This window comes from Adiantum capillus-veneris, chromosome 4, assembly GCF_014529385.1.
Source record: "Adiantum capillus-veneris isolate H3 chromosome 4, ASM1452938v2, whole genome shotgun sequence".
In the NCBI taxonomy this organism is placed as follows: Eukaryota; Viridiplantae; Streptophyta; class Polypodiopsida; order Polypodiales; family Pteridaceae; genus Adiantum; species Adiantum capillus-veneris.
Window position 1 is genome coordinate 165206040 of NC_140934.1, and position 24807 is coordinate 165230846.

The 24807-nt window shown below is 43.4% G+C and overlaps 1 protein-coding gene across 1 annotated transcript in view; it reads left to right on the forward strand.

Annotated features, from left to right (window-relative positions):
• Positions 1-4582: 4582 nt before the first annotated feature.
• The window catches only part of LOC147460304 (katanin p80 WD40 repeat-containing subunit B1 homolog KTN80.4-like), a 51078-nt gene continuing 30853 nt past the window's right edge, over positions 4583-24807 (forward strand). Inside the window, exons 1-13 of the mRNA XM_086511387.1 lie at positions 4583-5025; positions 5440-5570; positions 5674-5791; positions 5881-6107; positions 6314-6416; positions 9260-9330; positions 9412-9486; positions 9556-9699; positions 9789-9966; positions 10162-10728; positions 10943-11002; positions 11079-11218; positions 11526-11654. Coding sequence (XP_086367513.1) covers positions 4938-5025; positions 5440-5570; positions 5674-5791; positions 5881-6107; positions 6314-6416; positions 9260-9330; positions 9412-9486; positions 9556-9699; positions 9789-9966; positions 10162-10728; positions 10943-11002; positions 11079-11218; positions 11526-11654 — 2031 coding nt within the window. The 5' untranslated portion in view covers positions 4583-4937. The remainder of the gene's footprint in view (positions 5026-5439; positions 5571-5673; positions 5792-5880; positions 6108-6313; positions 6417-9259; positions 9331-9411; positions 9487-9555; positions 9700-9788; positions 9967-10161; positions 10729-10942; positions 11003-11078; positions 11219-11525; positions 11655-24807) is intronic.

The following is a 24807-nucleotide window of genomic DNA, read 5'->3' on the forward strand; positions in this document are numbered from 1 at the left end:
CTACCAAGGCATCGTGTAGCAAGTGTGATGCATCCCATAATTGCAAGAAGTCGATGTAACGGGTTTTGAGGCATCTTTATCATGTACTCCATAACTCTTCTCATGCCCATTACCTCAATTAGAAGAGATGCCAACTCAAGAAGTACAAGCATATACGGTGTTTGTGTCTTAACTTTGGAGAAAGTTTGTAAGAAAATGCTTTTGGACATTCTCAAAATTCTTTCAAGTAGACTTTGAGATGCTCCTGCCCCGCACTTCAACTCCATAAAGAAGAACTGGTGTCACCAATGTGTCGAAAAGGTACTTCTTGAGAACCCAACAATTGGCATCCCCTACATTACACATGTTCTTATGTAGAGTATGATATCTTCCTAACTTCCAAATGATGCAAAACACATTACGCCACTTGTGATTGGTCAGAACCTCGAGGCAAACGTACTTCAAATTCTCAACAACTTCAAGTGTCTCATTGTTGTACACAATGCATGGCTTCTCCTTATGGTTGGTTTCCACAAGAATCACCTTGGTTTTGGATTCATTCACAATCAATCCACCATGCAAGAAAAGTTCTCAAGTACAACCATAAGCTTTTGTCCATCCTCCAAAGTGTGATATAGAAGCACTACATCATCCGGATACAACAAAAGCATGATTACCACATTGCAAATAGTAACCTCTTTAATGCCTTCTTGTTGCATAAATACAAGTACCATTTCTTCCAATTGATCAATGCTTAGACCAAAGAGAGTTGGTGACAACAAAAAGCCTTGTTTAACATAGTGTTTGCAAAAAATCTAAAATTCCTCTTCCCATGCACAATTGACGCATCACCTTCTCATAGATTCGAGAAAGTGCAAGCATAAACTCACATGGCACTTGGATTTCCTTCTCCCTTTCTAGCTTTGAAAATGCCACTATCTTGTTTGATGCTAATAGGTTTAGAAGATCTGTGACATCAACTCGATAGTAGTTCACGATGGAGGCTCCAAGGAAAGCTATGATTTTGCTGCCTTGTTGAAGCCCAAAAACCAAAGAGGTGCATAGGGAACCGATGATCTATGTCAAGACTAAAAGTTGCAGCAATTAGGTGACAAATAGCATGCCATGTGTATGATCCAAGGTTGTATTTTTTTCTTTTCACTTTTATATGCTTCACAATCTTCTCGACAAAACCAGTGATGAAAGCAATACACATGTTTTTGAGCATATAAGAACAACTCATGTGTTGTTGTGTGCAATATGAAAGAGGAGAATGCTGGCACATAATGTTTGTTTTTGCAATCCTTGATTGAAGCGATGGTCAAGCACAACTCAAAGCCAATAGACTTTCATGGCTTCATGGTGGATGAGGCTAAAGCAAATTGGAATGTTGTTCGAAAAGTACTTGACAAAAGCAAGCATAATGTGACGAGTGGAAGAGAGTGCTCATGGGAGAGGCAATGGAAACATAGTTTATAGCTTCGCTCTAAGTGTGTTTTGGCCCATGCACAACAAGAGCACAAGACAATGTGTGAAAAGCAAAGAATTACACCAACAAAAGAAGCAACAATTGTAGAAGCCCAATTGATATGACAATGAGGGTACAATGGATATGTTCAAGATTGAGACATCCCAATAATGGATATATAGATGGGTTGACAAAAGATATGCATAGCTCATTGGGGCAATGCAATTACAAAAATAGATGGAGACATGAAGTCCACATACCAATTTGTTGGACTCTAAACATGACAATTGGCTTGCAGGGGGGAAGATCTCTCTATAGAATCCTACAAAGAACAAAGGTTGCTTCTTACGCCTTGGAAAAGCACATTGGCTCGGGTCCAAGTCTAGAGACCATTGTGAACAATGCAAACAACATTCAAGTGAAGGTGGTGAGAATGATAAACACATTCATTGCAGGAACTCCAATGTATCGTGGGCAAGCCCCTTTGTGTGGAGGTCATGAGTCAACCTCTCATAAGAGGAAACAAAATGCAACTATTGATGTTAAGGATGATCCTAGGCAACAACCGAAGTACAATGTGCACACCCAAAACTTAGAATCTAGAGTAATCCCTACAAAGATTAACTTTTTTGACACTCTTTTTTAATAGGTGGTTGAGAATTTTGGTGGAAAAGAGTCAATGAAGCACTTGGGGTGATACAATGCACTCCAACAGGCAACGCCAAGGTAACATGTTGTTGGTTAGAGAATGGGAAAAGAAGGTACAAAAAGTCATAGTGACATACTTCCTTTGAGGACTACCCACAAGTATCTTAATGGCTTTCAATGACAAATGAAGTGGGGTTGCTTAGATTATGTGATCCATTGCTACATAGTGGATCACCTTATAGATCCAAGGCCTTCTTTTTTGTACAAACCATATGCTATAGGGATCAAATTGACGGAGGAAGAAGTCAAGTATTTACTTGAAGCTGGGTACATCGTGAAAATAAGCAAGTTTGCAACGCCAATGGGATATGCAACAACAACACTTGCACGGACCTCTATAGAGGTAGATGGAAGCAACGAGGAAGAAAATAGAGGTATAAGTGTTCCCATATGGGATCCGCGTGAGAATTCCTCATGAATCTTAGAGGAGGTGGCCAAGAGGATAAGAAAGGCGCTCAAGATGAAAGCGAGTCCAAGTGTTTCTTTGTGTGCTTTGAAAATGCTTGCCTAAACCTATACCACCCCCCCTCACCTGTCCTTGCGCTCCTTCTCTTGGCTACAAAGACACAATGTACTTTGTTTGTCCATTACTCAAGCGACATGAACTACAATAGTGTGGAGCATGCATGAGCCTTTAACCAAGCCTGAGGGCGGGTTCAAAATAGCCCGCCCACAGCTCTATCGTTTTTTTCGTCCTCTGCTTTCCTTGTTCACACAAAACGGAGGTGGTACTCCTGTAAAATAAAAAGCGCAAGCAGAGGTCAGTCAATGGGAAGCATTGCATCGATAACGCTTGAGGCTGGCAGAGCGTTCAATCAAGTTCAACCCCAATCCTCCGCATTTTATGTTGAAAAGCAAGCGGCATCCTCACTCTTCCGAGAGGAGAGGGGGGGGGGAGGGGGCCTTTCGCCTGATTTCGGGTGGGTCCGAAGAAGAGCTTCGATTTGGTTGCCCACTCTCAACACGCCAACAAGGATGCTCGCACCTACCCCTTTCTCTACTGCCGCTCCGTGTGAACCCAACCTAAGGTCTGATTGTAACATCTGCGCCACTCGTCTCCTCCAAGAGGATGTAAAAAATTTCATGGTTAGAGCAATAAAAGTTGGGAACATGTACTTGGGTTTAAACTTAAAACAATGGGGTATCCTTTCAAAGTTCAAAACTTGAAAGGATAAAAAAATCCAATCTGGGGTAGTACATTTTGCTGGTTTGCTGTTCAACTTAATTTTGGTACAAAGAAAGGTGCCACATTGCCACCAATGTGGGGTCCTTTGATTGGTTGGTTAATATTCAAAAGTGGACTCGTAGCAAGGATGTTGTGGCATTTACTTAATCAAATATTATTGTCCTAGACTCCTAGATGGAGATGTTTAGTGCTGAATTTTTATTCTTTATCATTAGTGGCATAATATCCACTTAGAAATCGTGTGTTGCCTTTTGCTTTTCTCACCCCTCACAACGTGTGTTCCCACAAAAATGGGATATGGCCATTTGAAGCCCTGTGCATATGAGAGTTGCCACCAATAGGATTGCATCTTGAATTGCTACCTAACATGCTTTGTGCACACGGTAATGCTGTGTGTGTGTGTGAAGCTTGCGTCACTTGGTTGCAACCTTGTTTGCCACCAGGCTTCAGCTATGTTGCAATCACTTGTCGAGATTTGGAGCTAAACAATTTAAAACGAGATTGTTATTAACTTATATCTTACTCGTCCCACTAGATTGTAATTTGTCAACCACCTTTGTGGTGTATGTTTGGGTTTACATAGGGCAGCGGAAGGGATTGGAAAAGCTTGTAAACCAACAAGAAAGTGCCACGTGGACCTTGCTGTTTACATAGGGCGGCGAAAAAGTGAGATGGAGAGTGCCACATCATGGAAGAGAAAAAGAGGATTTGGTCCGACCCCTCCCCCCCTGGAAGTTCTTTCTTCCACCCTCCACCTTGGCAAAAAGTGCCATGTTGGCACCAATCACATTAAACTAAACCTCCCACCCTTTTGTCCACACTTGCTTCCTCCTCTTTCTTCCGCCGCTGCCCGACGCTCACATAAGACGGTGGTAAAACATTGCCTCACCTTTTCCTCCGCCAGCAATGTGAACACATGGCCGATGGAAGAGAACGTTTGCAAGCTTTTCTACCCGAAAGAGCTCATAAAGTGTCATGTTTTCCGCCGCCTCGATGCGAACCCAACCTTGATGCCACAGTATTTGGCATGCTTGAAGGTCAAGCACCGCATTTGAACATACACATCCATTCAACTTACATACACTGAAAACCTTTTGAGTGCTATGGGAAGTCCTGCTAGAAACTTTTGCTACCCGCTTTTTCCTTTTTCAGTGCTATGAAATTATGGAGCTTGCTCAGAAAATGCTAACAACATTTCACAATAAGATTTTATTTGTATGACATAGCCGGGAAATTCAAGTTGTTTGTCCGCCCATCTCATTCGACTGGGTTGCGTCTCTCTGGCACCCCCCAGATCTGCTCTCTATTCTCTCCCTTTCTCCCTCCCTCCTTCCTCCGCTGCGCCATTTTTCCCGTTACTCTGGACCAAGCTTCGCATTTTCTCCGGTCGCTCTTGTAAATCCAACAGAGCTGCTACTGCTTCGTCACTATGGTTCTTTAGGGTTCGGGCATTTCGACAGTGCTCGATCCTTCATTCAATCGTTCGTTCAGGCTTCCTCTGCAGATTCTTCGTGTCAGGGTCTGCCCTCTTTCGCATTGGAGTTGTGGGTTCCCTGGCTTCGTCCTGCTCAGTCGTTTTGATAAAATTGCTGCAGCATGGCTCCTTCTGGCTCCAACGATCGTAGAGAAACTGCCCCATCGCCGCCTGCAGCAGTGAGCACTATGAAGCGGGCTTACAAACTCCGTATCCTTATTTTTGGTGGTTGTTTCGTTCCTCTCACTGTTCTCATGTGCTGTTATGTTTACCTCGTGTCGGATCTGCTGTTGGCATATTTAACATGATGCCATATGCACACCTTGATGCTAAAAAAAACAGCAACAAATTGTAGCAACTCGGCACTTGTGTTACTGCATAAAAACTCTGCTTATTGGAAGTTGCGCAAATTATAGGATGATGCTAGTTTGTTCTTTATTGATAATGACAATAAGTTATTTAATGGGTATGCACTCTGCTTATTGACAGTTGCTCTAAATATGCAATGTTGCCAAATTCTTGGAGTGCCATAGTATAGCTATATTTTTAATATGTTAATATTTCTGTCTAAATGCACCCAAACTACAAGCATGGTTCTGTGCAATTCCTTCACTTGTACTTCAGAGGAGTTCGTTGCTCATGCAACCAATGTCAATTGTTTGAAAATTGGGAAGAAGACGTCGCGTGTGCTTGTAACTGGTGGTGAAGACCACAAAGTTAACATGTGGGCTATTGGCAGACCAAATGCCATCATGGTAAGTGTCTAGTGTAAACCAACTTCTCAGAAATGTCAAGAGCTTAATGTAATCCAAAGAAAGAAAATGTAGTGCTCATCCTCCCAATTGCAATATGTCTCAGAGCTTGTCTGGCCATTCAAGCGCAGTGGAATCTGTTACATTTGATACTGCAGAAGCCTTAGTTGCAGCAGGAGCAGCAAGTGGAACAATAAAATTGTGGGACCTTGAAGAAGCAAAAAGTAATCGACAGTAAAGTTTTCCATGTGATCTGTTTCAAACTTCAAAGTGCTTGAAGTACTTACTTCTGAGTGTCCCTTGGTCCTTGCAGTTGTAAGAACTCTAACGGGTCATCGATCTAATTGTGTTGCTGTGGACTTTCACCCATTTGGTGAATTTTTTGCCTCTGGTTCATTGGACACAAATCTGAAAATATGGGACATCAGGCGAAAGGGGTGCATCCACACCTATAAAGGACACACACGTGGTGTGAATGCGATCAAGTTCAGTCCTGATGGCCGATGGGTGGTGTCTGGAGGAGAGGACAACATTGTGAAAGTATGTTACTTTTTTCCTGCCTTTTTTGTATCGCAGATGCGATCTGATGGATTGCATTTGTCTTTACATCTTTGTAATTCTGCAAATTAGTCGCCATGTATTCTTTTAGAGGTTGTTATGAATTGCCAACTGCAGTTCGGGAGGAAGAAGTCATTTTTTAGTTTTTACTCTTTTTGAGCTAGCTTCTTTACATTGTGTAATTCCAGCTTTGGGATCTGACGGCTGGGAAGCTTATGCATGATTTCAAGTGTCACGAAGGACAGATTATGTGCTTGGATTTTCATCCCCACGAGTTCTTACTGGCAACTGGTAAGGGTGATACCTATACGGATTTTCTTGTGTATGACAGTGAGGTTTGGTGGAGTAGTATGCACGTGTTTTTTTTTGGCTCCGTTTTCGTATTTTCTGAACGCTTGCTAGTTTGTCTCAATGTTTCTTAAGTTAGAGCTTATCAACTTGATTTCTCTTGTGGGCTATTTAGCTGATGTGGCAGCAACCTAAGCACACAGCAATGAGATGCTGTGGCAGAGATCGACATGACAGCTGTGCAGCAGAAGTGGATGCAGAATTTGATGATGTGGCATTGTTGCTAGGTTGCAGAATTTTCTGACCAGCAAAAGGCAGCGTGGCTGTGAGCAAGCAAGTTTGCAGTTCCTTTTGGGTGACAAGCGTAGACAATTAGAGTGCGTATGTGACATGAGAGAAAAGGCAGTTACGAGTTCAAAGATAGGAAGGACTCTGTGGTTTTCTTGTTTCTAGCTAAGGTGTTTTAAGTGGCTTTTCATATGGGCATTTCGGAGCTATCTTATGGTCTAGTTTCGAAGACCCCTCAAGGGGCACTTGTAACTTAGAAGATCGAGGGAGCTTTGGAAGTTGGCAAAATTTTGAGTGTTTGAGAGTTAAGAAATGTCTTTTGTAGCATATGCATGCAGAATGAGCAGAGAGAAGAGTTGTATTAGCACTTTGTTCCTAAGTTTAAATAAATTACATACTACAAGGGGTGTAGAGGTTGGGACAATGCCTGTTTGCCAAGTCATGGGCTCAAGTCTTTGATTGGAAGGCATCAAATTGTTGTTGTTTGTCTTCTAACGAATTGATTAGCAGGGTCAATGACTACCATTTGATGAATGCTTCATCTATATGTCAACTTGCAATTGGTTAGGTGTAGGTAAAGTTCGAGGATGATTTCCTATTTATGGCTTCATGGCATGAGAAAGGTATGGATGAACGATGCGGTTTTTTTGTTGGTTGCTTTCAGCGCCAACTTTTGGGTCAGATTGCTCTTGGGAGTTTTAGCTTGTCATGTAATTGCTTTTGAGAGGCCAAGGGCCCTTAAATATCACCTGAAGGCCTTTTCTCTAGCATTCTCGCAGGAGCGGAAGCAAAGCAAGAGCCTTAGGCCCTTGTATTGAGTTCAAGCTATATAAAGAACTACTGAAAGGGGCGCCAAGGTTTGGGGCTAGTGCTTTCTCGGGGTGGAACTTTGCCACTCCCCGTCCACGTGCCAACGGAGAAGAACAGACTGAATAGACTTTTAGCACTTCAATAACAACTAGCTGAAAGAGATGCACGACACAGGAGATGGAGAGTGGCGGAATTCCACCCCAATAGAGTACTATTCCACCCCAATAGAGTACTGGCCCCAAACCTTGGCACCCCTTTCGGTATTTCTTTATATTGCTTGAACTCAATACAACGCCGATACTCCTAACTCTACACCTCCACACGGGAGCGTGCCAGAGACTGAGCCCATGGCACATATGTAAAGGCCCTTGGCCTATGAAAAGCAGTTACATGAAAATCTTCAAACTCAAAAGCATCTGGTCCAAAAACTTCTTCCCCAAAAGCTGCCAGCACAAAACAGGGAATTCCGTACAACTCCCATGCCAGCACTTGCCAGCCCAATTACGGAAGTTCGTAAAGCCTACCATGTCGTCAACGTAAATCACTGGTGTCCATACAGTTGCCACGTCATCACCTTTTTCGCAAGAGATTGAGTGTGTGTGTGTGTGGTCCCCTTTTTATTTAAGGGCTTTAGGTTCCTTGGGCCCCATCGGACGGGGTCCCAGAAATTGGTGGGAACTCTTCCTTAAAAATAGGCCACTCGCAAGACTCTGCAAGTTGGTAAAACTTCTTCTACTACTTCTGCGTCTTCACTTAGCGTTAAGGCTCCTTGGCCAGGATCTGTAGGTTGGCTCCATTCTTCAGTGGCTTGACACGTCAACAGTTTGTGACACGTGGTGCCCTCCTGTTACAAGGTTTGTAGAGGTGTATATCAAATTGAATGCACACATGGAGTTGCATTTTGGGTGCCTCAAGGTGTACTTGTATATACATCAAACACGCTGCATTGCGTCTCTAGACTTGACCCACCTTGTCTTGACCAGTCCAGTTGTTGTCTTTGTGCAATGAAGAAAGGGAAATTCTGTACACCTGCATGAGGTTCGATGTCTTGTGTATGGAGCACATGCTATTAGGACTGCAGCATCATTGAGCCTGTCGCTGGCGTTTTTTGTTTGTGAGAGAATCGAAGCACTTCGTCTTGAGTATTCCTGATTTTCCCCACATACATGCATCCACTCCAATCTGCAATTTGTAGCATGTTTTTTCGTTCTAGATTGGAATGGATTTTACAGCTCGTGGACTAGCATCGTAATAGCCATTTAGGAATTGAGAGCCCGCCTTATGCAACAACTGTGGATTGTTGTTCTGGTATAGCTGGGAAATTAAGCTAATAGGAAGGTTTATCCAACACTGCGATGCTCTAAATCAAAGTGTACCATCAATTTTAGTCTTCTGCATTTTGAAAAAATAAAAAGGGTCTTTTGGCCCCTCTACCAAACCAGCCTATCTTTCCCTTCACTTCTTCATAAGTGAATTAGTGGATTCATTGAGGTTCAAAAATAAGACATCTGTATGGTGTCATAATCTGGGCTCGAAGGTAGTGCAAATGGTTAGCCAGTAATGAAGGGATGTTGTTTACAACTATGAAGTTATGCATGTTACTGGGGTACTTAATAGTAGCATTTTGTCAGATTTGGTCATGTATTTCAGGTGAAAATGCAGGAGTTTCCTGTTTAAGCACTAACAGTACACTCCTCTAGTATTCGACGAATTGCTCAGATTTTCCTATGAACTTATCTGCCATGCAGGGTCAGCTGACAGAACTGTCAAATTTTGGGATCTTGAGACCTTTGAGTTAATTGGATCAGCTGGACCAGAGGTTGATTTTTTGTTGCTTAGAATGTGAGCTGATTCATTAGCATCTACTTGGGTTTTATGAACCTTTTCTGTGGTTTAACAGACTACAGGTGTGCGCTCCATGATTTTTAACCCAGATGGACGGACATTATTGGCTGGTTTGCATGAAAATTTAAAGGTGGTGATGTCACAGTGTGTACTAGTTCTTTTGGTTGCTGCCATCGTGTACTGAACAAAATTTCTATAGGTCTTCTCTTGGGAACCATTGAGATGTCATGATGTTATTGATGTTGGGTGGTCCAAGCTAGCAGACCTCAATATCCATGAGGGGAAGCTTCTTGGTTGCTCTTACAACCAAAGTTGTGTTGGAATCTGGGTTGTTGATTTAGCAGTAAGTTCCTGTTATGCTAAATGATTGGTTTGTTGATGCGTTCTGAGTAGAGTAGTTTATTTTTCGTTCATGCTTGTTAAATGTTGCAGCGTGTAGGGCCTTATGCACCAGGCAACAACAGCCGGACCAATGGGGTCGTCACAATCAATCAACCTTCTCAGCAGATGGTAGATGGCAGTCTAAAGAGTAGCAGCGTGGTCCGCAATGCACCACCTCATGCAGTTGAGTCCTCCTTGAAGGAGATGAAACTTAGCACTCCACCAGTAGGTATTATTTTATCCTGGCTAGCTTCATGATACCTGCAGGCTGTAATAAAGTGCCTTTGCCTTGTCTTGTTATTTTTCAAGTCTCTGTTCTGACATGGGAGTGCAGTTTTTGGTTATTATGAAAATTTCCTGGGACCTTTGAAGGCTCTTGTATTTGTAAGTTATGCAAACCTGACAGTTTGATGGAATTGTGCAGCTGCCGAGAGTGCTCCAAGTACACCACAAAGAGTTACTAGTGCTGGATCTACGAAAGTCGCTGCATTGGGCTCCTCCACTGTCTCGGCATATATGCTAGCATCAAGAAGAGTTGGTGCTGGAAAAGTTCAGTCAAACTCATTGGTGCAGCCAAACAATAAGCTTGATACTATTCCTGTGATTGTGCCAAGGACAGCACAAGGGTCTGATTCTGTTATTGCTCGACCAGTCCTAGATAATGGTTCCACCAGGAACTCAACTCAGCTTGTTTCATCTCATACTCATGACTCAAGCAAGATGGAGGTTTCTAAGGGTAGCAACGAGTGCCCAAGGGTTGATCCAATTGCAGAGAATGGGGGCTCAGGACAGAAGAGTCCTGTAAATAGGGGAAGAGTATCTTCGAGTGCTCCTTTACCTTGTTCAGAAACGCCAAGTGAAGGAGTACCTGCGTCAAGTGACAGCGAACATGGCCATGTTAAGTGGATTGGAACTGGAAAATTCAGGAGAACTGCTTCTAGTGGAGCTCAAAGAGGCAGCATTGTTCGTGGGATGCAACCACCATTCCCAGGCATGTATTTGATCTTAAAGTCGTACATGGGAGGAGAATAGTCGAGCCATAGAACTGTATTTGTGATGGATGGATGTAAACATGTTGAAACTTTAGGGATATATTGCATCGGTCATCTGTGATTTTGAGTTTCTTGTAGTAAGGACAAATTGATTATCGATTTCGCTCACTGACATTTGCAAAGATCAGTGACACACCCTGCCTTCTTCTGCAGAGGAGGATGCAGTGAGAGGTGAAGATCGATACACTGGTGCAAGAGATGCTTCTTATTTGGGTACGCTGTTGTCGTCTTATCAAAACTCGAAAGGGAAATTATTGGTCACACAGGTTTGTGAACTTTTTGAATGCAGGTCCTGTAGAGGCTGGGCGTGTTAGATCGGTGGCTAGTGCATTTGATAAGAAGGAAACAACAGGGGCCGTTGATATGTTCGGCATACCTACTGGGCATGTGATGAGGTCATCGGTTTTCGATACCAACACATTTATCTTGGTACGCAGATTTGAATTATGTGTCTTCACAACAACTTGGGTCTATAAATTTGAGCAGTTTAGATATTGAGATACTTTTAGTTTGTCATAACATTAAGGCCTTGGGGCTTTTATTACGTCTATCAGGAGTAGTAGTTTTTTGTTGGGGTCTGTGCTTATGATGTGTCTAATTTGGTAGCACAAGGTTTCTACAAATATTGAGGCACCTAATTTCTTTTGTGCGTGCGGCAGGTGTCTTATGGCTATATTAACTTTTGAATTTCTATGTTGCTGTTTATAATGTCTCCTTTTGTATGTGCTTCTTTTAGAAAGGGAGTCAGGGCATTCGAGAGAGGTCCCCAACTGGTACTATTGACGACTCTGACATAATAGAGCAATTGATGCAACAACACAACTCGTTTGCTAGTATCATGCATTCAAGGCTGACGAAGTTGCAGGTGAATGTTGCGTCTTGGATGTATTTTTGTCAATCTTCTAGCCACAGTTTTCAATGCTAGCTTTCTTCCCTCTCATTTTTTTTCTGTCCTGGAAGTCTTCTCTCCATCTTTCCATTTCTAAAAGAATTTGCTGATAATCTCGTGTTTGTTATCTTACCTCGCAAAAATGGTTGGAAATTTTGTTGTTTGTGCTTCCAATGGCAGTTAGATTGGAAATGTTGTGCATTTGCGTGTGTTGTAGGTAAAAGTCATCCTGGTAGTTGTAATGGTTCTACACTAGGTATCTCATAAAAGTCGTTCTAAAATAAATTGGCCAGCTTTTGATTGGCAATTCTGGCCTTAAGTTCGGGACAAATGATGCCAGGTTCTCTAGTCATCTTGAAATTGCATGCACATAAATTTTCCTCTACTTATTCTTACATGGGTCAGGGGACTGAAAGGTTGTGTTTCACCTGACTGAGTGCCTAGACTTTGGTACAGTAAGGTCTCCATTCAATTTTGGTGTACTTAAAAAAGTACCTGCAATAATATGCACAGTTTGTGAGAGCACATCAATGAACATGTCCTAGACAACATGAGGTTGAGGGCATACATGCTTATTCTAAGCTGCATGTTGATTTCATCATATGTCCGCAAACGCGTAACAACACTGGACTATACCTTGCATAAGAGGGTTAGGTCATATCGGCTAATATTCTCCTTTGGAGACCTAGAAACTTGATATTATGTTCCAAAGAACCTAGATTCACTTTGAAGTATAATTTTTCATACACGTTAATCAAAAGATTTAGAGACCTAGAGACTTGATATTATATTCCAAAGAACCTAGATTCACTGTAAATTTTATCATACACATTAATCAAAAGATGTATGTTTGACATAACTTACTTGCAAGCAGTCTAGGCCTCTAAAAACATCCCAATAACAGTACAATGTTTTTTTTTTCAAAACTCACAGCACCACATTGTTATAATAAACGAAAAATCCTTAAATTACGTACTCTCACAACCGACAGACCACTTTATTGCACAGCAGCAAACTACTCTAATGACCAATAAATCACATACTGCTCTAATAACTAGTAGTAACGGCTAGAAATATGATACTGCAGCCCAAATGGAAAACAAAATTGTAGTTTAAGAAAGATCTCGTACTGGTACAAAAATAGATGTTCAGGCTAGAGTTAGAAAGCTGAAATTGATGCCGAATTGGGAAAAAAATGTAGTTTGATCTTGTCTTGAAGGTTCAGCACATACTGAAAGACGTATGGTAGAAGTGGACGTTCATACTAAATCAATACAATGTACAAATCCTACCGTACCCCAAATGAATGCCCCTGTTTGAGTTTTGGAGGTCATCTCTTATGTGAGGCTCTACTAGGTTCTTGGCACCTAGAAATATTTTCTAGTTTTGTCCTGTTTATGCAACCTGTGGATTTTTTGATGGCCCCTATATTCCGCTATTCTTTCCTCATATTTATTATTCCCGCAATTGTTGGTCATGTGGGTGCCAACAAAGCATCACAAATTTCCAACTTCATAATATGGAAGTCAACCTAGGCTATGATAGCCTTGTGCAGTAAGAGACAGGAAACCAATAAGCGGTGTAACCTTACTAGTATCTCGTCTTGCAAGCTCGGCCTCGATTTCTAAGCCTCGGCTTGTAGACTCGCTAAAGGGTGGTGGTAGCCTTTAGCTTTCACCCGATCTTTACTCGAATAACTTCACGTGGAATTTACGACAGGGAATCAGTGCATATGTGTTCTTGTGTAATATCGGAGCGAAAACAGAGAATTCAGTGTCTGAAATATCGAAAGGGGCACCAACCTTGGGGGCCAATGCGGTGTCATTGTCTGCTTGGAAGCACTCTAGCTGCCAAGCCGTGGTTTGTTTGAAGTGTTAAATTCCAATTACAGGTTTTTTTGTGAAGTTCCTTCCGTGAAGCTCTTGGGGGTATTTGGGATCAAAAAGGGTCAAAACCCTAAACTTGCAAAAATACACAGCAGGCTGTATTTTCTACTCCGTTTCACGTGGCGGTCACATCCATAGCAAGCCCTCCGCACCTATAGGGCTACTTGCCCTATGATTTGTACAAGATTTCTTGCGTGAAATTTCTCCGGATCAACTTGTACCTGCGGGGGATTAGCCGCTAGCTAATCCAATACCCGTGCAAGAGGCTCTTGCCTCGACAATCACACATGAACCCACACACCTGTACATATAGATGAATAGCCATTGAGCTGGGCATCACGTTTTTGTATTCAAAAGGGGAGAGAGGTTCATGAGAGCGGAATGATCGAGCTACATAGAACAAGGGAGAAGGCAAGCTTTCCATTAAAGCTGTAAGACTTGCACCCACTACTCACACATACATTGTATGATCACAATGAGAGAGAAGCAACCCCAAATCAACGTTTTTTTCTCTCAAATTTGGGCGCCCCCAACTGTTATGTGCAGTGGAAGTGATCGATGGTGTATGCTCACGATGTGTCACAAAGGGGAGCGCACACGAATAATCAACAAGATGAAAAATAAATAATCTTTCAACTAAACAGAGTTGAGGCAGAAGTTCGACTCTGTATTTGGGACCAGAAGATGGGTTGGTCTTCCCCACCCCCCCTAGAGAGAATCCTTTATTAGGGCGAATCTTCTTACAAGCACAAGAACCGGAGAAAACCCCTCCTTTCTAATTCTGAGACTCGATGGTCGTTCCTTCCCGTGAGGGAAATCCGAGAGACGAGCTCTCAATCCTTTTTTCCTTAGGACAAAGTCGAGACTCCGCATACAATTTTCGAGAACGTTCTCGGAATTCCCAAGCGTAGGCCGAAGCCTTCCCGCTTTCTCCTTCGCGATGAAGTACCTGCAAATACACACAAACATGGGACAACAACTCGTATGGCGAATCTACAATAGATACATGTCGCTCTTGCGTGGGAAAAGCGACATCCGTGCTTCGTATTCTCGCGATCTCTTGTGTCTTCTTGTGGCAAAGTCTCCTCTTGTTGGCGCTGGCAACTCCTTTCTCTGAGTGAGGGCGTGTGATGCTTTTATAGCTCCCTGGACACGATAGGAATAGCTGAGCGCGTAGAGATTGCGGCCGATTTTTTTTTGGCTCTTCTGCCAAAAAAAGGGAGAGAAAACGCTGACTGGTTTCGTTGCTTTATTTGTTAGGTGGTTGCCCACTTATTAAGTGGGCGGCCTACATATTTTAAAATTGGTTTGAATCTGTCCAAAAATTCAATAGAACCTTACAAGTTAAAAACAACGCATTTCACAGCACTTCCTAGGCGTCCCTGGATGCAACCACATGCACAAATTCAGTGCAGACATAGATTCCTCGTGGGAAAGCGTCTGCTCTTCCCTGATAAACTCGTTAAAATATTCTGCTTTTTAAGAAAAGCTTCTTAGAACCCATCTTTATTCTTGTGTTGGCGTCTTTATGCGTATTCCTCTTTCCAGTTCGGGTTTCCTGCCAGACCAATGAGATATTGCCTTTCCGATGCTCCTGTCACCCCATCACGTGATGCATCAAGAATATTCGTTTCCCGGTCTCTCCTACCGAACTAACGGTAAAACCCCTTCGCGATGCTTAATGTCACCCATCATATGACGCATCAGAGTTTTCCGTTATTGATGGCTTTTAATAATTCGAGTAGATCTACAGTTCTTAACCTTACGGTTCAAGTGCGCATATTTAAATATCCTAATTTCGATAAAAAGAAATTACTTCAGAAATCAAGAAAATAGTCCATTTAGCAACATCCGTCTGGCTTCTAAACAGTTGTCCTCAACTGTATGCTTGTATCTATCCTTCCAGAATCTCGGGATAGGATGCTAATTTCTACTCGGTCATCCAGTGAGTATCGAGAGTAGAATAATTCTTAAACTTTACCAAATACTTCCGTGTAATCTTCCCGGACTTAAGTGGTTGCTCTTGATGATGAATGATCTGCTCCGGTTGGAGTATTTCTTTTGTTTCCTCAATCTCAGGAGGTTCCTCAACAATAGTCTGACTTGGAGGCGGTCCTACATTTGGCCGGAGTAAACTAACATGGAAAGCATTGTGGATCTTCCAATTAGATGGTAAGTCTAATCGGAACGTCACATTGTTTACTTTGGTCAATTATCTTAAACGACCCATAATAGCGATTGGAAAGTTTTACCACTTTTGCTTTATGAGTTGCTTGTTTCTTTAGTCCTGCCTTCTCAAACTTGAGTAAGACTAATTGACCGACTGTCAAGTCCAGATTGCTTCTGTGCTTGTCTGCAGCTTTCTTATGTTTTCCTGAGAGTGCAAAATTGCTCTCTTAACTTGCCCGTAGGCCGTGTCTAAATCCCGGACAAAACTCATCTGTTGCGAAAATCTTATTCTTAGTGGCAAGGATCGGTGGAAGTAAAGGCTTATCATAGAGAATCTCAAAAGGTGCTTTCCTCGTAAACGAATGCACGATATTGTTATACGTGTACTCAACAAGGGGCAAATACTTCTCCCAGTTAGACTGTCTTTTTGACACATAAGATCTCAACATATCCAATACTGTGGAATTAGCGATCTCACTTTGCCCATCCATTTGAGGATGATATGTAGAAGAAAAATTCAACTTCGTGCCAAGGTTATCAAACAAGGCACGCCAAAAGTTGCCTGCCATGCGAGGATCTTGATCACTCACAATAGACTTGGGCAGCCCATGATGCTTAAAGATCCGTGCTAGACAACTTCTAGCCATATGGTCTGCTTTGATTGTTTTCTTAACTGGAATAAAGTGAGCTTGCTTGCTAAATTTGTCCATAATGGTCCAGATCGCATCATTTCCAGTTTGAGTCTTTGGGAGATCCATAATAAAATCCATGGCAATACTCTCCCAGGGTTGATCAGGAACATGTAAAGGTTGAAGTAACCCAGGCGTCTTATGCCGACCATACTTTACTTTTTGGCAAACCAAACATTCCCTGACATATTGATCAAGGTTGGCTCTAAGGCTTGGCCAAAAGAAATATCTTTCCAATGCTAAGGTCGTAGGGAGAATTCCTCGATGACCCGCATAAGGTGAAGCATGTGCTCCTTCCATGATTTTCTTTCTCAATGGTTCTGCCACGCAAATTGCTTGGTGGTGATAGAGCCTAGAGGTAACCATCCTGAATAGAATAGGGATATTCATCCTCTCTGTTTTGTAACTTATTCCAAATGGAGGAGAAGTCTGGGTCATTGGGATACAACTTTGGAAGTGATTCCAGTTCTTGATGATACACAAAAGTAACTGCATTCACCGTAGGCCGTCTAGACAACGCGTCTGCAGCCACATTCTTACTCCCAGCCGTATGGAGGATCTGGGAGTGAAACATGGACAAAAAGATGGCCCATCTCATTTACTTCTCAGATAATTTCCGTTGCCTAAGAAAATACTGCAAACTCTGATGAGCGGTTTTGATCACAAAATCTGCTCCTAGAAGATAATGCTTCCAGGTAGACAAGGCTTGGATCACAGCCATAAGTTCCTTCTCGTAGATCGAGGCATGCAATTCTGTATCCTTAAGTCGTGTCTACTTTCATAAGCCACTTCATGGGCTTCTTTGTCACAAGACGGGGCACCTCGTGCCAATAGAAAAGAACAGACTGAACAGACTTTTAGCTCTTCAATAACAATTGAACTGAGAAAGAGAGAGAGACGACACGCGACACGGAGTGGCGGAATTCCACCCCAGAGAGTGTTGGCCCCAAACCTTGGTGCCCCTTTTGGTATTTCTTTATATTATTGTTGATTCGCAAAGTACAACAGCCGGGGAGCACCTGCCCTGCAATCTGCGCGCTAAAAAGTGCCAGAGAGGGCCCCCAAGGCTCATATTTAAAGACCCAAAGCCTAAAAGCATCAAATATGAAAAGCTGACCCCAAAAAATCACTTTTCTTCCGTGAATTCCGAGACGTTCGTACAGGTGCCACATCATCATATTTTGATGTGCAAAGTCTTTTGAGTGTGTTCTGCTTTATTTTTAATGCCTTTAATGTCACTTGGGGCCCCATCGGACGAGGTCCCCACAAGTTGGTAGGACTTCTTCTTCTGTTGCTTGTTCTTCTTAGGGTTTCTAGAATTAGGGTTTGCAGGTTTTAGGGTTAGGGTTTCCAGAATTAGGGTTTCAGCAATTAGGGTTTTTGGCAGAAATTAGGGTTAGGGTTTCTACTCTTGGGCAGCCACATCATCTGTAAGTTGGCTCCATTCTTTAGGCTTTAACACGTCAGCAGTTTGTTACATCTTGGTTAAGCACTGCACCGATGCAATCACCTGAAGCATTGCAGTGAACCTTGAATGGTTTCCTTAAGTCTGGCACTATCAAAATAGGTCCATGGCTTAATAGGTCTCGATCCCCACCTGAAAGGGATCGTTTTCCTTGTTAGGTCATGAAGTGGTCCTGCTACTTGAGCAAAGCCTCCGATAGTAGGAACACAATCCCAGAAAACTTCGTACATCATGTACCGTAGTGGGAGTTGGCCAATCTTGCATGACTTGGATCTTTGCGAGATCCATTTTCACTTGGTTGTGTGAGACTCTATGACCAAGATAGTGTATCTCAGTGAGGAAGAACTCACTATTCTTTGCATTTACATGCAACTCATGCTTTCACAATTTCTGAAACACTATATCCAAGTGCTTCCAATGTTCCTCCTCAGTTTGTGAAAAGACGAGTATGTCATTAAAGAAATGTGAAAGCTCGGTGTGGGCTGAAAATTCGATCCATCATTCGATTGAACGTGGTAGGAGCATTGGTAAAGCCAAACGGCATTACTAAAAATTCATAAAGTCCAAAAGTTGTGCGAAAGGCAATCTTATGGACATCCTCAGGGGCTATGCGTATCTGATGATACCCGCTTTTTAAGTCAATGCAACTAAAGATGCTTGCTCTCTGCAACTTATTGAGAATATCATCAATCCGGGGTATCGAAAAGCAATTCTTGATAGTGATCTTGTATAGAGATCGATAATCTATGCACATTCGAAATGTGCCGTCTTTCTTCTGCACCAGTAGAACTGGAGAGCAGTAAGGCGAGGTACTTGGTCGTACTAGACATTTTTCCAGAAGCTCGTTGACTTGCTTCAAAATTTTCTCTTACTGAGCAAGACTAACCTGATAAGGGGGTAGGTTTGGGGGAGAGCTACCTGGTACGAGATCAATGCGATGATCTTTCGGACGTTCCGGAGGTAGCTTGTCTGGTAGAGTATCCATGAAACAATCTTTATACTTTTCAAGAAATTGAAAACGTTCAATTTCCAAACTAGAGAGCGAACTCTCATTAGTTTTATCTCTTTCACGTGCGAAAATCAAGTAAGTAGAAACGCACTTCTTTATTTCCTTCTCAATGGAGATATGGCTTACAATAGGGAATAGGTGTCACGTGACACATCCCAACCCTATGTGTCCATGGACAAGCTACACCATAGCAAGGTTCCCGTCAGTTCAATCAGTTTAGATTAGCAGTGATCTGGCACTTTTGTGAGTCTATTCGTAGACCGTGCATGCCCAGTCACTTAGTGTAGACGCATATCTTGTGGTTGCACACAGCATGATCATCAGTATTCCCTTCAGAATCCATCAGATTCAGTTAGGGGAATTTTCCAGTGCATTTAGCCTATTTTCCCTATTTTTGGTTATTTTCACTTATTATTTTTAAGTGACTTTCCAACAAAAGTAGGCAGGGCAATTTTGCTAAGTTAATATAAAAGTAAAACCAAGTTAGCACTTTCTGGCAGAAGAGGCAGCAGGAGCTTCCCGCTCAACAGGCAACTTCTCAGCAGTAACCCCCAACACCCCCAACGTTTTTGGATCCCCATCCTCGTCGGGCAAGTTCCCAGACTCTTGGCGTTTTCCTCATTTGTAGCTAGGCCTCTGCTATTCTCAGCGTTTTCAGCCAAAAACGCCAGCCAACTCTTGCAGATCATTAGCGTTTTCAACCTCAGCATATACATAGCGATTTCAGCCAAAAACGCCAGCATTACTTCAGCCATCTCAACGTTTTTGGGATTATCCATCCCAACGTTTTTGGATCAGAAATTCAGCAGTCGAAACGCAGGTTTTCAGCCTTTAGCAAAGTAGCAGATCAGCCCCAGATTGGTTGTAGAAGTTCCCCCATCTTTGACCCAAGAAAACGCAGCCAAAACAGTCATTTTCAGCCACCGAAACAGTCCCGAAAATCAGCAGTTAGAAGACCACAGATTTCAGCCACCAAGTCGTCGTCATCATCACCGTCGTCGTCATCGGCATAGTCCAAGTTGCATTAGTCCATTGCATACGCATTGTACACCTTTGTGCAATTAAAGTAGACCATTCTCGCCGACGAGAGTGGGGCCTTCGGAGGAGGGTTTTACAACCTCTCGGTGTCGTATCTCTTCTCTCTCTTTCTCTCAGTCTCATTCACTTCAAGCATAATATCCACCCACTTTGTTCGTGATCACAGCACTCTCCACAAGACGGAAGGCTCTCTCCTTCCCTAAGAACTAAAAGGAACCTTGAGCAATAAAGATCACTAATCTTGAGAAAATACAACATTCATTCCGTTGCACCTTACATTGGTATCAGAGCTTTGGAACCCAAAGTTTACTTGGGCGTGTCGATTCCTAATTGTGTTTTGTTGAAGAGTGACAGGAATCCCAAGAAAGAAGGGCTTATCCAGCCTCCCCTTGTGTCTCTTTTCACTCATTGAGAGCGGACCGTGCACTTAGCGGCCGGCCAATCGACGTGAGGTGGGAAAAAGCAACCTTGGTGTGAGCGCAAGGCCGCCAAGGGGTGCACCCGCAGAAAAGAGTAGAACTCGGGTGAAGAGAAGATCCTTCTCCAACGCGATTTGCAAGCGAAAGAACAGCTCAAGAACCTCAAGAACCCAAGAACCCAAGAACAAAGACCCTCAAGAACCCAAGTTCCTCGTGAACTTAAGAACCAAAGATCATAGTGCATGGTCGTTACCCGAAGCGGAATGGATACTTCGCATACAGGTGATGAGCATGAGAGAGGCGGCGAAGATTTTTCCCCACTAGGAGACTTTTTCGACCCTCCCCCTTCACCACGAGTTGTTCTAACTCCTGACATGATGGTCAAGTCAATGATGGACATGATGCTGACACAACAAGAAGCGACTCGCGTCACTTTAGAAGCGAATCGCGTTGCGTTGGCACAACAAGAAGCCAACCCCTTGCTTTTGAACGTGAGCGCGATGAACGAAATGAACGAAAAGCTGAAAAGGACACCGAGCGTGAAACTCAAAGGGAGCTACGCACTCAAGAATTTATTTCCCACGTGCTAGCCTCGAAGACCGAACCACCCAAAGATCGTGGAAGTTCATCAAGTGGCGCAAGCCACGATGCGGATTCCAACCATCCAGTCACAGAGAAGTTGACTTTCAGTAAGTATGACGGTAAGATGGATGCCACAGTTATCCATTCTTGGTTGCATCAATTTAATGCTTATTTTGCGACAACTAAGAAGACAGGAAAGAGCAAAGTTTTGACGGCAGCTATGTACCTTGCCGGTGATGCCATCAATTGGTACCACGCATGGCAAGAGGCACAGCTAGCCGCGCACCTAGAGGCAGCGGACGGATTCACGCCCCTTCCCTTCGATTGGGCTGATTTCCAAAAGAAGCTCAAGGGGCGGTTTATGCCACCTCAGTATCTCGCACGATTGAAAGAGGATTGACGCAATCTCAAGCAACATGGTATGCCAGTCATGTCTTTTTCTAACCGTGTTTTGCAGCTAGTTACTCAATTACGCAAATCGGATGATGAGCGCAAAGAGGCTTTTCTCTTTGGGTTAGACGAATACATCAAGTTTGATGTTGAAGTCTTTGACCCTATGGACCTCAACAAGGCGGTAGCAATCCCTCTCGCCCAAGAGATGAAGCACAACAAGGGAAAACCTAAGGAGAACAAGACTTCCACAAGTACCTTGCAGACTTCTCAGAACCCTCAGAACGGTAAGAATGATAACTCTTGTAACTAATCTACTAGTAGTATCTCATCAAAGAATTCCTCCAATGAATCTAAGGGTAAGGCTAACACAATTGCTAAACCTAAGCTTACTCCAGATGAAAAGGTAGCACAAGGAATTCCCTGCATCAACAAAAATTTTAATGTTCCTGCCCTCATGCTCAAAAGCGAGGGTCTTTTCTACATATTCTAGGACCTGTTGCATATGGTAATGCCATGGCATACCCAAGATGATATCACATCCCTACAATGGATGCCATCAAAAAGCATTCGCGCTCCTTGTATTCACCAATCCGAAGATTGAGTTGTCCTTGCACGGGAGTTGCATGGGTGGTCAACCCCTTGAATGCCGATCCGGAAGTGACCGGAGTTTCAAGCTGAGCCGGTGTAAGACCCTAGCATTCTACAGTTTTGTAAGGTGCAGCGGAAGTGAATGTTGATATTGCTCAAGATGAGTGCTCCGAACTGTGCTCAAGGGTTCCTTTTACTTACGGAAGGGAGAGCCTTCCGTCCTTTAGAGAGAGAATGCAATTATCACCATCAAAGTGAATGCTACTGTGAACGAAGGTGTAGAGAGAGAGAGAGAGAGAGAGAGAGAGAGAGAGAGAGAGAGAGAGAGAGAGAGAGAGAGAGAGAGAGAGAGAGAGAATGACACCAGACGGTTCTCAAACCCTCCTCCAAGGGCTATGGCGAGAGAGGTCTATGCTATAGATTGCACAAATCTGGTACAATGGTCTAGATGCAATGGACTTGTCGATGATGTCAATGACAATGACGACGACGATTGGCTGAAAATTGAAAATGCTAGGGCTGAAATGCTGAAATACCAAAGGTAAGTTCTTTTCCCATTGAGTCTTCTGATCTGAGATACAAGACTTCAATAAATCTAAAACCACTAAATTGGCAATCTCAGATTGCCTGTCAGTCTGCAAGTGGAACGATGACGAGAACTGCAACTGCGTGCCAATGTTCTCCCAAATTGCCTTCCAAAACAAACTCATAAATCTGGGGTCTCTGTCGCAGACAAAACGTTGACTGCTGATCTCTGACACTGTGTCAGCGAGGATGGTGATGATGACGACTCAAGGATGATCCGTTGAAAACGTAGATGCTGAAATTTGAAAACAGCGGGTTGAAATTGTAAATGTCACGGGGACGTGGTAGTTGTTAACTATGTGACGAGGACGTGGCAATTGCTAACTTTAGTTGTTGGTTTCTTTCCAATGTGTTTTGTTTTTTTTTGAGACCCTCTTCTTGAAGTAGCAAACGGTCGGACATTGTATGGCCAATGTGAACGGTAGCTTCACCCGCAGAGGGGAAGTGGTCGGCATTGGAATTCGTATAGTAAGAGGATGTCTAGGCTAAGAGCCAGAGCATATAGGTTCCCCCATCGCAGTTAGCAAGTTGGTGGATACTAGGAAGTGAACTCAATAAAGGCATAAAGTCAAGGTGGGACTATCGGCAGAAAATATCCGACAGTTAGGCCACATTGCATTTTTGGATGCGGTCCCAATGAGGATAGATGGTCAGATGACCACAGGGAGCCCAACGGAATCATTTCCTAAAATTTAAGGAACTGCTATTTTGGGCCACGAAATGTGTTCGCGTCATTACCTCTTGTATGACTAGGGGAACACTTTACAACTCTGCCGTGAAGTCAACTGAGCGACCAGTCGGGAGATTTTTAAGCGGCAAACCCGAAACGGGAAAATGCTCAAGTGGCAGAATTTCGTGAACTTGCCTCATGCAGAAGAAGTGGCGCTGAAATTTAAGAGAGGGGAGGCTTCATTATGCATTTTGTCACAGGTTAAGAGCTATGGAGCGCTTTCTTTCCCTCCCATGTACAGTGTGGTGCTAGGAGTGATGCCCTGCACACTACACAGTGCTCTCTCTCTCTCCCCTACGTGCAATTATGTGATGCCTCACAAGAGGGCCCTTCATTTGACTGATGTACAGCTGTGTGGTTTCATGCTTTTGTGCTGAGGCAAGAGCCTCCTTGAGCAGGAACAGGGGTAGCTAGCTGCTACTTCAAAGCAGGCACCGGTGAGGGTCATAACCCACCGTACAGGTGCAAATTCAGCACTGTGTATGCGCAGAAAATTGACTGTTTTTCAGCCATACGAACGCCAGAACCCTTGGGAATCGTGCCCCACTGGTAGAGGACAAGTAGGGGATTGTTTGGGGCTGAAAACAGGGCAAAAACCAGTAAATACAGCGTGCTGAATTTACTGTTTTTGGGCTGGAATCAGAGGGTTTACGCCAATGGAAGTGAGTTCCAGCAGGGGAATTGGTTTCGCGCAAGTTTTGGGGTTGTTATGTTGTCGAAATTTGGCCAAATCAGGTAGTATCTAGCGGGATACAGGTAAGGATTGCCAGTACTCTACTTTGTACTTTACCCTCTCAAAGAATAAAGAAATACCGAAAGGGGCGCCAATTTTGGGGCCTACAGGTTGTCGGCGTCTGCTCGGAGCCTTCTAGCTTCAGAGCCGTGTGTGTGTTCAAGTGTTAATTCCCGTTGCAGGTTATCTTTGCAAAGTGCTTTGTGTGTGTGTCTAAAGTAAAGAATTTCGGGGGAAAGCCAACGCCTACCGCCCCACGGGTTGGTTTCAGTAAACGCTGGCTGACTCGACGATACGACGAGGATCTGCTACGGGTAGGTAAGATTTGCGAGGCTAGAGGCTAGATCTGCTGTGGCTAAGTAGTGAAAAATGAAAACGATGATGTGCGTGGCTGATCTGTGCAAACGCTAAGCTTGATCTGCAAATTGAAAACGCCAGGCTGATCAGTAGCAGAAACGCTAGAGGAACTGCTCCCCAAAACGCTATCTGTTACTGTTGGTTGAAAACGCTAGGCTGTCTTCTGCCGGTCTTGCTGAGGAGAGAACATTGCAAGTTGTTGGAACTTCTTCTGTCTCTTTTGCTAAAACTGGGCGCCCTATGTGTAAGGTGCAACGGAAGTGAATGTTGAACTTTGCTCAAAATGAGTGCTCCGAACTGTGCTCAAGGTTCCTTTTACTTATGGAAGGGAGAGCCTTCCGTTCTTAATGAGAGAGTGCAATGGACACAAACAAAATGAATGGACACTGTGAATGGAAGTGCATGAGACTGAGAGACAGAGAAGAGAATACGACACCAGAGACGTTGTAAAACCCTCCTCCGAAGGCCCCACTCTCGATGGCGAGA